Source organism: Humulus lupulus, chromosome 2, assembly GCF_963169125.1.
Source record: "Humulus lupulus chromosome 2, drHumLupu1.1, whole genome shotgun sequence".
NCBI classification, from domain to species: domain Eukaryota; kingdom Viridiplantae; phylum Streptophyta; class Magnoliopsida; order Rosales; family Cannabaceae; genus Humulus; species Humulus lupulus.
Window position 1 is genome coordinate 140,599,247 of NC_084794.1, and position 14,379 is coordinate 140,613,625.

A 14,379-nucleotide genomic window follows, 5' to 3' on the forward strand; every position below is an offset into this window, starting at 1 on the left:
CATAAGTAACACACCCAAATGTTTTCAAGGGAAGATTAGAAACCAGCGGTGTATTTGGATATACCTTGAGAAGCATAGATAGAGGAGTGCGAAAGTTCAACACTCAAGAGGGCATTCTATTAATAAGATAGGCAGAAGTGAGGATAGCCTCACCCCAAAAATGTTTTGGAACTGAGGTTGTGAACATAATTGCTCTAGCAATTTCCAATAGGTGTATTTTTTCGTTCAGCAATCCCATTTTGTTGGGGTGTGCCTGCACATGAACTTTTATGCACAATGCCATGAGAAAGAAGATAATCACCTAAGATTGAGTTGAAATATTCAGTTCCATTGTCAGTGTGTAAGACTTGGAGATTTGCATTGAATTGATTTTTGACCATAGAGTGGAAATTTTTAAAAATCATGGCAGCATCAGATTTGGATTTAAGCAAAAACACCCAACTAACACGTGTGATCATCAATAAAAGTGAAACCATTTTGTATTTGTAGTATTGGTTATTCTAGATGGTCCCCACATATCACTATGAATAAGATTAAAAGGCTGAGTTGATTTGTAGGGGATAGAACGAAAAACAGCACGTGTATGTTTGGCGAATTGACAAATTTCACATTTAAGTAAGCTCAAGTCTTTATTCTGAAACAACTTAGGAAATAAATATTTTAAATATGAAAAACTAGAGTGACCTAGCCTATAATGCCACCGAATTATATCATTATTATTGGCAGAAATACAACCAGAAATAAAAGCGTTATCAACTTGAGCAGGAGGAAACGGATCAAAGTAATACAGCCCGCTACATGCCTTCGCATTCCCAATCATCTTCCCCGAGGACATATCCTGAAAATTACAACCAAGTGGTGAGAACGATCATGGGTTATTTTACTGACAGAAAGAAGATTACAGGAAAGATTGGGAACATGAAAAACATCATGGAGTATAATGGAAGATGATAATGTAATAAATCCTTTACCAGCCACAGAAGAAAGAGAACCATCAACTATTTTAATTTTGAGTACCTGGGCAAGGAGTTTAAGTGGTAAAGTGACTGGACTGACCAGTCATGTGGTTTGAAGCCCTAGAGTCTACTATCCAGGCAGATTTTTGAGCATTGAAGGCAGCAGAGGTACCTTGAGTGGAAGTAGACGAAGGATCAGATGCGGAAGCATTGGTTGTCGTGCTCAATAGCAGATGGAGTTGAGTGATTTGGGCTGGAGAAAATGGGAAAGGCTCGGGTGGTGCTGCTGTCAAGGCCTGGCTGTCAGAATTGTTACGATTAGAGGATTGAGATTTCCAATCAGCAGGTTTCCCATGAATCTTCCAACATGTCTCCTTGGTATGACCAACCTTACTGCAGTGAGTACACCAGATACGATCACGACGAGTCCCTCGAGAATCATCACTATTATTAGGATGTCGGGCAGCAAGAGCAGATTGCTCAGTTTCAGCAGCAAGAAGGGAACCCATCATGACTCTTTTGCGACTCTCCTCCCTACGAGCCTCTGCAAAAGCTTCACGAATGGTGGGAAGAGGATTTTTTCCCAAGAGACGACCACGTACCTCATCAAGGTCTCGGTTAAGTCCATGGAGAAAATCAAAAAGTCTCTCTCGATCAAGCATTTTTTGATAAAATGAGGCATCAGCAGAACATTTCCATTCAGGAACATAAAATAGATCAATCTCTTGCCAAAGATTAAAAAGAACACCATAATATTGAGTTACCGTAAGAGAGTTTTGTCGCTGGTCCCGAAGCTGAGATTTGAGTTCAAAAACTTGAGTAGAATTCTCCAAATCTGAGAAAGCTTCCTGAACAGTTTCCCATATTTCTTGAGCAATGGAAAGAAACAAATAAGTCTTACCAATATCCACCCCCATTGAGTTGATCAACCACGCCATGATAAGAGAATTCTCGGACTCCCATTTGTCATAAGATGGATAGGCAGGTTCAGGAGCAGCAGTAGAACCAGTCAAATACCCCAAGCGTCCGCGACCACGCAGGTACATCTTCACGGATTGGGACCATTGCAAGAAATTCTGACCATTCAATTTGTGGATGGTAATTTGGAGAGAGTTTTGGTGATCCAATGAAGAAGAAGAGGCATTAGAAGAGCCCTTGTTGATGGTGGAGTCGGCTGTGGTATCATCAGAGATGGTGGGATCAAGTAAGGTGGCCATGAGGAAGAAGAGAAGGCAGCGATATTGAAGAGAAAAAAAAGGGCTGCAATTTCTGAGGGTAGGCTACGATTTCTGAGGGAGAAAAAAATTGTGATTCCTTAGGGTGAGGGTATTGGCTCTGATACCATGTGGAAAATATATTCTGATATATTATTTCTTTGAGAGCACTGCCATTTAAATAGGCACTTTACAAACTATAGACGAATTTGGTATTAAATACCAAATATTCTAAGGTAATTACAATGGTACTAAATCAACCTAAAATCCTCCAAAAAAGGAAAAAATATATTGTGTACAGATTGGTTTCCCATTCTTGAGGGATACCGAATTAATTAAAATAATAACAGAAAATAAAAAACAATATTTTCTACAGACATACACACCAGTCCATTCTTTATCTTCTCCTTAATAAAATGCTTATCCACCTCAACATCATTTGTGCAGTCATGAAGCACTGGATTGTGAGCAATTGCGATTGCAGCCTTGTTATCACAATACAATTTCATAGGAAATGATTGTGATGACTTTAGTTCTTCGAGCAATCTTCTTATCCATAAAATCTCACACATGCCGTGAGCCACAACCCTAAACTCAACTCCAACATTACTTCTAGACATTACATTTTGCTTCTTACTTTGCCATGTAATTAAGTTACCACCAACAAACAAGCAATAGCCTGAGGTAGATCTTCAGTCTACTATGCTTCCAGCCCAATCAACATTTGTATATGCTTCGATTTTCAGATGTCCCCGAGACTTGAACAAGAGACCTTTCCCAGGTGTTCCCTTTAGATATCTTAGAATCCTGTAGACGACTTCGAAGTGCTTTGGTCCAGGTGAATGCATAAACTGACTTACCATGCACACAGAGAATGCTATGTCTGGCCGTGTGTGCGATAAATAAATTAGTCTCTCAACTAATCTCTAATAACGCTCCCGGTCATTGACATTTTCTACTTCTGTGAGCTGGTGTTTCAACAGGTTTGCGATACACCACCAGCCCATACATCTATATTAGGAAGATATGGTGATTGATAACAGATTTGAGAATGGGACATTTAGGGAAAGTTGGTGATTTAAGTTACCTATTTTATTTGTTTTGTTTCTGTTTTGATTTCAGCTTTGTTAGGAAAGTTTAAGGGATTAAATAAGATGAGATGGGAAGGGTTACGGCATGCTGAAATTGATATATTTGAGCCCTAAGCTGGAGAGAAACCAGGTCTCTTGAATATCCTAGAAGTGTTTCTTTATATTTCTGGTATTTTAATAAAAAAAAAATCCCTTTATTTCCTAGCTATTTTTCTAGTTTCATGAGAAACACTACTGTAGTGTATCAATTGGCGCTCTGAGATCGAAGCCATGGTAACCAAGATGGAGTCTCGTGTAGAAGCAATGGAAGAGATGATAGCAACATTACAGACCGAGATAGGTTCCATGAAAGAGGATTTGCAAAAGTACCCTGCGCTTGAACAGGGGATGGCCACTTTGGTTAGTCGCCTTGATCAATTTATGTGCAGCCATGAGGAACGCCGACCACCACCAGTGGTGGTGGAGGGACGGGACCATGCATCCACTGCCGGGAAAGGGGTTGTTACTTCGAGAAGACCAATCGGAATCAGTGGTAGCAGTTTTGAGTCAGGAGGGTACCGTGAGACCACCACTCCGAGATGGGATATTACACCCCGTCGGATTGAACTCTCAACCTTTGATGGTGAGAATTCGGATGGTTGGCTTCTTATGGCGGAGCGATACTTTTCTATACATCGCATGACTGATGCGGAATCTTTGGAGACGGCAGTGATCAGCCTTGACGAAGAAGCACTCATCTGGTTCAAATGGGAGCACCGCCGACGACCATTTGGGACTTGGGAAGACCTGAAAACTCAGATGATTCGTCGATTTCGACCTCTTCCAGCAAGATCTATGTATCGCAAATTTCTGGCTTTGAAGAAGAGTACCATCCGGGAATATCGAAAGTGGTTTGACTTACTCACTAGACGGCATCTCAGTGCAAGTTTTGGAATCTACTTTTCTTAATGGGCTTCAATCAGATATAGGTCATGAGGTGACTATACTTGGGCCTAGTGGGCTTGAACAATCTATGTTTGCTCATGTTAATTTTGGCAACATGAGCAAATGTTTTTTGGTGGTCTATTCCATAGGTTTGAGTAAACCCTTTAGCCACAAGCCTAGCTTTGTACTTTTCAACACTTTCATCAGTTTGGCTTTTTGTTGTGAAAACCCATTTGCATCCTACAATTTTTTTCTCCCTTGGTAATTCTACAATCTCTCAAGTCCCATTTCTTTTCAAAGCATTCATTTCCTCAAACACTGCCAATTTCCAACTCGGTTCACCTAATGCTTCTTGTATGTTTCTAGGCACAACAAGTTCTGAAAATTTTGTAGTAAATGCTCTATAAGTTTCAGATAGGTGATTGTATGAGATGTATTTGGCAATAAGGTGTTTAGTACTGGCACAAGTTCCTTTCCTAAGGGCAATGAGAAGATTACCTGATTCAGATGTTTCTGGGACCGATTCTAGAGTAGGTTCAAGTGCAAAATTAGAATTCAAGTCGGGTTGTGATGGCAAAATAATATTTGGAGATAAATTAGTAGGAATGAAAGAAGAAATAGCTGGAATACTTGGAGGACCATCGCTCAGGGCTTCCGCTTGACCATGTGCAGGAATGATTAGATGGTCTCTACTTCATTCAGAGATATTTTTTCTTGAATAAACCACAGGCTCAAGGTTGTTGCGATTTTTAATCAATCGCAGCATTTCTTTTTTTGACAAACCAATTGCAGATTCGTATTCAGTGAGTCTAGTTTCCTTGAGAAAAATATCAAGAATAGTTTTAGGTAAAGGTTCAATAATTTCCAAAAAAATTGGTTCCCTAAATTCTCCCCTGGATTAAATTTTTGGAGAAATATGAAGTATTTTCTAAAAAAGAAACATACATAGTTGTGTTGACACGTTTAGTAATACATAGTTGTGTGAACACGTTTAGTAATAGGATTAAAACACTTATACCCTTTTTTATTAAGAGGATATCCCATAAAAATACATTTTTCAGCACTTGGATCTAACTTAGACCTAGATCTTTTTGGAATGCGAACATAGGCAGTGCAACCAAATATCTTCAAAGGTAATTAAGAATTAATTCTAGATTCTGGAAAAAACTTTAATAAAAATTCCAACGAAGTAGTATATTGTAAAACCTTTGTGGGCATTTTATTTATTAAATAAGATGCAGTAAGAATGGCATCGACCATAACTATTTTGGAAAATTCATATAAAACATCATAGCACGAGCTATTTCTAACAAATGTTTATTTTTTTGTTCAGCTATTCCATTATGTTCAGGTGTATCTGGACATGTAGAGTAATGCAAAATACATTTTTCTTTCAAAAAAATTCCCAAGGATTTATTGAAACCCTGTTCCACTATCAATTCTTAAAATACTGATTTTTGTTTGAAACTAATTTTTGATCATTTTGTAATAGTCTATAAAAATTTGTTCAACTTCAGATTTTTCCCTCATTAAATATACCCAGCAAAGACAAGTATGGTCGTCTATAAAAGTAACAAGCTATTTTTTTCCTAAATTGGTGGTAACCTTTGAAGATCCCCAAACATCACTATGAAACAGATAAAAAAGTTTTGAAGAATGATAAGATGTTTTAACATAAGATTATCGTTAGCTCTTGGCCAATAAACAACTTTCACATTGAAAAGATAAAAGATTCAATTTTTTTTAAATATTGTTGGAAACAAATGTTTTAAATAAGAGAAACTAGAATGACCCAATCTATAATGCTAACTATTATTTGATCATGAACAGAAAGAGAACTAATGCTCCTAAACTCTTGAGCAATTTCATTACTAGATATCTTATCTTCAAAATAATAGAGACCATTAATAGAAAAGCACACAACACTTAGAATCCCTAGATAATTTGCTGACAGATAAGAGATTATAGGTAAGTTTAAGAACATGGAGGCCAGATTTAATATCTATCCCCTTAGAACATTTTTCTTAGACCTTTTCCTGCAATAGGTGAGAAATTACCATCAGCTATCCTAACATTTTTATTACCTGAACAAGGTATATAAGAATCAAAAAGATTTAGAGGAATTGGTCATATGGTCAAGATGCTCCGGAATTAATTATCCACGGAGTAGATGATTTGAAAAGGAAATTAAGAGCATGTATTTCATTACCTGTGTGTGCAATAGAAGCAATAGGAATACCATATGAGAACGAGTTGGATTTCAGCATTACATGAAGATGATCCATTTGCTCCTTGGTAAATGGGCTGGTCTCGGCTTCATTGGCAATGGGGATGGCACGACCTGATCTTTCTGCTTTGCTCTTCTAGTTTGCAGGTTTCCCATGGATTTTCCTACAGATTTCTCTGGTTTGGCGGGGTTTATGGGTTTATTATAGAAATCACACCAAACCCTTGGTTTCTCATCAAACTTATGCAGATATGTGGTGGTTCTATTATAGCCTCCTCCCATGGTTGCCAAAGCCGAACCTTCAATAGCAGCTCCAAGGACCTTACGTTACACTCCTCCGACTCTACTATCTTCTGACTTCCGAGAACACCTCACCTATAGGAGGCAAGGGTTGCCTTCCAATAATTCTCCCCCTTACCTCAATCAAACTCAACATGGAGTCCAGTCAAGAACTTGTAGATTTGGGTTTTCTCAATTGTTTTCTTATGATGTTTTCCATTTTCGGCAGATTTCCATTCGTAGGTATCGAAGAGGTCCAGATTTTGCCAAATTCGTTTCAACACATTGAAGTACTTTGTAACACTGTCCTCCCCTTGTCGTAATTTACCAAGTTTGAGATTCAACTCAAATATCTGAGATCGATTCTCCAGATCAGAATACATCTGAACTACATTCTCCCAAAGTTCCTTCGCCGTGGGATAGCACATGTAGTTGGTGCTAATCTCTTCCTCCACAGAGTTAACGAGCCACGCCATTACTATGGAATTCTCAGCATCCCAGTTCTCATAGGTTGGATCCTCCTCTGCTGGCACCTTCTTATCACCCGTCAAGTTCCCCATTTTCCCACGGCCTCTTGTGTACATCCATCTCATAGTTATCACCATTCGGGCGAATGGTGGTGATTTGGGTAGAATGGTCTGCGGAACAGTGGTGGGATTGGCTTGAATGTTGGTGGATTCATTTGAGACGTCTGACATGATGAAAGAGATGAAAAAAAAAAACAAAAAGAAAAAAAAAACAGGGGAATAGGGTTGGAGAGATGCGGCTTCTCTGATACCAACTCGAAAAGAAATGATAACTTTCTGATATTTTATTTCTTGTACACTAATTGTGTATTTAAACAAATACAATGAAGGGTCTCTTCTCTTGATCTTATTCAGATTCCCACAGACATTTATGAGGCTTTAAAAGATCCTAAATGGAAGATTGCAATCGATGAAGAAATGAATGCTCTTGAGAAAAATGGTACTGGGTTTTCACCGAGTTGCCTGAAGGAAAGCGCACAGTTGGTTGTAAGTGGATTTTCACCGCCAAGTATAATTCAGATGAGAGTATCAACAGATTCAAGGCTCGATTGGTTACCAAGGGGTTCACTCAATCATATGGTACTGACTATCAGGGGACCTTTGCTCCTGTTGCCAAACTTAATACAGTAAGAGTTCTGTTATTACTTGTTGTAAATTGCGATTGGCTTTTATATCAGTTGGACGTAAAAAAATGTTTTTTTGAATGGGGAACTCGAAAAAGAAGTCTATATGGAAATTCCACCAAGGATGAAGAAACACTCTAGTGGTCAAGTAGTGTGCAAGTTGCTCAAATCTCTTTATGGCTTGAAACAATTGAAAAATTTGCAAAGTTAGTTATCAAACATGGATATACTCAAAGCCAGGTTTATCATACTCTATTTTTCAAGTTCTCTTCAACAGGGAAGCTAGCAATTCTCATGGTCTACGTGGATGACATAATCTTAACTGGAGATGACTTAGGTGAAATTTCAGATCTCAAAAGACTTCTTGCCTCAGAATTTGAAATCAAAGATCTAGGAACCCTCGAATACTTTCTTGGTATGGAAGTAGCCCAATCGAAAGATGAAATTGTTATATCTCAGAGAAAGTATATCCTAGATCTTCTGAAAGAAACTGGAATGATTGGGAGCAAGTCGGTTGACACTCCAATGGATCCAAAATTGAAAGTTAATCGAAGAGAGGATTCAACTCCAGTGGAGAGGGGGTGTTATCAAAGATTAGTAGGAAAATTAATCTATCTCTCTCATACTAAACCTGATATCACCTTCCCTGTCAACATTGTGAGTCAACATATGCACAGTCCTTGTGAGGAGCACTTGGAAGCAATGTATCGTATTCTAACGTATCTGAAAATGACACCAGGTCTCGGTTTGCACTTCAGAAAACACAACAACCAAGACTTGGAAGTTTACACAGACTCTAGTTGGGCGGGAGAGCTGATCAACAAACGATCAACCAGTGGTTATTGCACCTATGTATGGAGTAATTTAGTCACTTGGTGCAGCAAAAAGCAGTCTGTAGTCTCAAGGAGTAGTGCAGAATCAGAATATCGTGCTTTGGCCTTAGGTATTTGTTAAGGATGTGAATCAAAAGGCTTATGAATGAATTGAAGTTTGACTCTCCCGAGTCCTTTAAAATGTAACGTGATAGTCAAGCTGCAATTAGCATTGCTAAAAATCTAGTTCACCATGACAGAACTAAACATGTTGAAATAGACAAACACTTCATTTCTGAAAAGGTGAATTCAAAAATAATTGAGTTCAACTACATTCCTACAAAGAAACAGAGTGTCGACATCCTAACAAAGGCCCTACCAAGAAGTCTTGAAGAATTCAATTCCAAGCTGAGTTTGTATAACACATACAACTTAGCTTGAGGGAGGTGTAGAAATATTAGATAGGCATATATTTTATCCTATTGTAAATACCTAGAGTATATTGTGCAGCTAAGTTTAGGTTGTAATTTTTTCCTTATTTTTAGTTGTTCAGCCTTTATATATATATATAAGTCATTCTATTCATCAATAAAATCAGAAGATTAGAAGTATTATTCACACAAAAACTACACAACTGATCTCTAAAACATACACTCAAAGGATTTCCTCCAAAAAAGACAAAGTAATAACTGGCCACTCCAACTTTACAGCCAATCAACTCAGCCAAAGACAGCACAAATTCATCTTGAACGTTAACACCTAACAATGTACTCTTGCTCATATTTATTCTCATTCCAGAATCCATACAGAATACCTTCAAAATATGAAACAAACTCTTGTTCATATTTATTCTCAGCCCAGAAACCATAAAGAATACCTCCAAGATCTGAAACAAATTCATGAAACACCACCTCAGCCTCCTAAAAAATATTACGTCTGCAAATTGCAAATGTGAAAGAGACTAAACATTTCTACCCACTTAAAAACCTTTATAAAACCATTTATCACAGCTGTATTCAACATTCTACTGAGATCATCAGCTTCCAGAGTAAATAAGAAGGGTAATACAGGATAAGAGTTTAATCACAAACATTTGTTCACAAAATATATATTAGGAGGCAATTCCTAGAGCAATTATTACCCCATTAGAGTATAGATGCACAATACACATGAAATTTTCCAATAAGTTATTGAAGCAGTACTAGTACCTAAATGCATAATGAAAATACGACGCCCACTAAATATGATTCGAACCTATTGCTTGATAAAATTAACACGTAAAAGGTATGAAGGTATGGTATGACTTGATAACAAAATAAATTAAATGCAGGATCTATGTCTCAAAACATGCGAGTAATGGGCATGCAAAATTAGGGACAAGAAAAACCTTCGTGTCACATCTTTAGCACCATTCCCTGCAAAGGCAACTGCATATCTCAAAGATGTTTTGCATGCAGCAGCTATAGCTTCAACCTTCTGCTCTCCATCAATAATAGCATTAATAGCATCAACATGCACCCACTTTCCAGTCAAGTTCTCTCCATTGCAGTGTACTTCTGCCCAATACAGAGGAGACCCCACTCTTTTCGATCCAATTGCAGTGGATATTACATTGGAACATGATTCTTCACAAACAATTTTTTTCCTTCTCTTGGAAAGTGAAGAGAAAGTAGACAAATTATTGTCTACATTGTTCGTAAGTGAATGTATTTTAGTATCTGCAGCTCCAACTGCTGTTGAAGAAAGAGCCATTTCCATCTGCAACTCAAACTCAAGATCCCCTTTTCTCTTTGATCCTTGAGATTTTTGGGCAGGACATGCCTCAGAAGAATCACGCTTCGACTCACAAGCTAATGAACAATCACGTGACACATGTTTATTGTTCAAGTCATAATTAGTGGGAAAGTTTTGGGGTTGAGTGTTGCTTGTTAAGTAGCAGTTCTTAGTTCTGCGTGAACTCCTTTGTGAAGTTTCATACACGCTCTGACTGGGTGAAAATGATTTGCCAGGAGATGCAGACACCTCACTTTGTCTAGCAACCATTGGAGTTGAATTACTGAAGATACCCTTACATGATCTGCTTGAATCGTGACTAAAATAATCAGACTTTTCTCCATCTGGTTTTAAGGAGGTGACATCCAAAATGGACACAAACCTGATTTGAATACATATCATTTATCAGTAAATACAGTGTTACTTATATTTAACATCAGTGTTACTTATCATTTGAACAGAGCAAATTACTAAAGTCACAAAGTAAACATATGAAACTTGATTATACATACAGAAATAATCTAATAAACAAAAACACAGAAGCAAATCAATAATACAATTTATTTCCTTAGCTAATCCATTGACTACCATAATATTTCCTTTTTAATTATTATTTTCTTTCAATAAGAAACGAGGCTGATATTATCTATATAAAATATAGGGGCAAAAGATGACAAGCTATCTTTAATTACAGTCAAAAACTTCTATCACTACTTAACGGAAAAAAAAAAGTATCCTTAAAATAATTATAGTATTTCAAGAAGCACCTCAGTGTTTAATCCAACTCCAAACCATACCTAGATCCCCCACACTGTCTTTGAAAATTTTAAAGTAGAACAGCATTTGTCAATAACATATAACTAAAATGATTAAATAAAGACATGTAAGGTATTCCAGTAATAAATACATTTATTTTTAATGAGTCCACTCCACACTTTTAATGAGTATCTAAATCAAACTAATCCAAGTCTGGTTCCTATTCCCATACAACATCAGCCTCACAATTCCTTCTCTTTTAGTCAAGAAGCACCTTAGTGTTTAATCCAACTCCAAACCATACCTAGATCCCCCACACTGTCTTTGAAAATATTAAAGTAGAACAACATTTGTCAATAACATATAACTAAAATGATTAAATAAAAACATTTAAGGTATTCCAGTAATAAATTCAATTAATTTTAAATGGGCCCCTCCACACTTTTAATGAGTATCTAAATCAAACTAATCCAAGTCTGGTTCCTATTCCCATACAACATCAGCCTCACAATTCCTTCTCTTTTAGTTAAGGATTACTAAACAGGCTTGACTTAGACTTGACAATGGCAAAAAAAAAAAGCCAAAGATAATGGCCAAAGTCTCCTACAGCAACATAATTTTAAAATAAGGTACACATTTGAATTGGTACTGATTCCGACAATGATGATCATGAAGATCACCATGGCATTGTGATGACGAAGTGGTAATAGCAATTGTTAGAATTAATTTGGTGGCCAAATAGCACGACAATAAAAGAAAATTGCATAAATTTCCAGATGTTTCATGAGATTAAAAATTATACATTTAATTCCAATACAAATTAATGGACACCTTTGGAAAGAGAAAATTTTATGCAATGGCTTTCTAAATAAACTATTGTGCCTCTGCATGTAAGGTGAAAATATCAGAGGTTCAAAATTTCTATATTTCTATATATCTTACAGATGATATGAATCATGTAGAAACCAAAAATTGCATGTAATAATCATGTTTTAAGTTTTTACAAACACAGTTCTTTAAACTGTTTTTTTTCATACAAACAGAATCACAGGCATGAAATTTTGTAGACGTTGAAAATTTTCACATTACCCAAAACTCATATAACTAAATTTCCCAATGACTTTTACCTTCATAACAGCAAATTAGAGAACTCTGCCTTGAGCTTATATTATCCATACAACACTTCAAATGTATAAATAAAATTTTTAAATCTGTAGGAAATTTCAGTGACTTCTCAGTCAAATTATCTTTCACAAATCTATACTTGCAACTTTTAAGCTAAGAAATGACATACTTGAGGTCATAACTAACATATGAGAAAAAAACAAAAAAGTTAGCAATTTTCTAATAAATGCCAAAGAACTTTATACACCCTGATGATAGTTCTTTGTATGAGGAGCATGCATCACATTTATAGCCTAAAATATCACATAACAGAATGTGTTAGGAATTCTCCCTGCAAAATGGATTAGAGCAGTAATGGAAGAACAAAGAGTGAAAGAAAATCTGTATAATTGCTACCCTGGAGTTCGAGAGCCAGGAATCTCTCCCAAAGCTGGTTACAGCTACCAAATTCTCCACACCCTTCCTTATTCTATTACTCACTCGGTACACCATAAGTAGGGATGTAAATGGGGCGGGTCTGCCCCGCCCCGCCCCGATTAGTTTCTTAGAGCGGGGCGGGTCGCCCCACCCCGGCTTAATCGGGGCGGGTCTACCCCGCCCCATTTGCCCCATTTAACTTTTCTTTTTTTTTTAAGAAATATTAAATTATAATTTTAGAATTTTCCCCAAGCCTAAATATTATTTTTTATTGTAATCTTTATATTTTACACTTGGTATCAACTACACCATCAAATATTATATTTTGTTTTTTTATTTTAACATTTACAAAATAAATACAAGAATAAGGATGAATTATATAAAACATATTTTTCAATATTTATAATTCTTTCTAGTCTATATAGAATTAAAAATATTCTAAACCACATATAAAATGTCAATTTTACGTACTATGTATATAAGTAGCATGAGAGAATTGAGTTAGAGTATAAAAAAAAAAAAAATTGAGGCGGGGCGGCCCCGCCCCGTTTAAATTCCTAGCGGGTCGGGGCTGCCCCGCCTCGCTTAAATTCATAGCGGGGCGGGGCGGGGCGCCGCCCCGCCCCGAATTCCGCCCCGTTTTTACCGGGGCAAAGATGCCCCGGCGGGTCGGGGCCCCGCCCCGCCCCGCCCCGCCCCGCCCCGCCGCCCCATTTTGCCATCCTTAACCATAAGCCATGTACCCTATCCCCATAGAAACCCTTCCCACATAACTAACTATCAGCCACGTGTGCTTCCTCTATCTTACATCTCCTTGTGTACACATAGGTGAGAGGAGGTCTATCAATTCCCCTGTCCAAAGTCTTACCTTGTCCTCAAGGTGAAAGTTTGGAAACTGCTGCTGAATAACATCGAAATTTTCCCAAGTGGCCTCAAAATCTAGTAAGTTCACCATCTTAATCAAAGTTTGTGGCTGCTACTTGTGAGTTCCTGAGCGAATATCTAGCACTTGTTCTGGCTCCAAAATCCATTCCAACTCGGGTGTCAGATCGCTAGAAAGGTCCGTAGCCACCTGTTGTGATCTGAGAGCTTCCCTTAATAATGAAACGTGGAATACTGGATGTATCCCTGAGTCGGGTGGCAGCTGCAACTTATAAGCTGCTGATCCAATGCGATCTAACACCTGGAATGGTCCAAAAAATCGTGGAACAAGCTTCTCATTCTTTTGTTTGGCGAGGGACCGCTATCTATAAGGTCGGAGCTTAACATACACCAAATCACCAACTTCAAAGTGCACCTCTCGCCGCATCGGTCTGCTTGCACCTTCATTTTCTGCTGAGCTCGCTGAAGGTTTATCTTAAGCAATTCAAGCACTTCATCCCGAGAATGAAGTGTTTGCTCCACTGCGGATTCTCTAGTGTTGGCGGGCTCAAATCAAATTAATGGGGGCAGAACACGATGGTACAAAGCTTTAACAGGAGTCATTCATGCAGCTGAATGATGTAGACGTGTTATACCAATACTCGGCCCAAGGCAGCCACTTTGCCCATTGCAGTGGTTTGGAGCTCACAAAGCAACATAAATATGTTTCAAGACAGCGGTTAACCACCTCAATCTGTCCATCGGATTGTGGGTGGTAAGAGGTACTGTGCTTC

The 14,379-nt window shown here is 37.7% G+C and overlaps 1 protein-coding gene across 5 annotated transcripts in view; it reads right to left on the minus strand.

Moving 5' to 3' along the window:
- LOC133818577 (DNA repair protein RAD4) overlaps positions 1 to 14,379 on the minus strand; it is a 65,125-nt gene that overhangs the window by 36,796 nt on the left and 13,950 nt on the right. For 4 of the 5 annotated variants that reach the window (XR_009885955.1, XR_009885954.1, XR_009885953.1 and 1 more), the window contains exon 9: positions 10,041 to 10,808. The exons of the other annotated variant lie outside the window; for it this stretch is intronic. Coding sequence is in view for 1 of the 4 variants with exons in the window: in XM_062251533.1 (XP_062107517.1) it covers positions 10,041 to 10,808 (768 nt within the window). In the remaining 3 variants the exon portion in view is untranslated. The remainder of the gene's footprint in view (positions 1 to 10,040; positions 10,809 to 14,379) is intronic. 5 annotated transcript variants of the gene reach the window in all.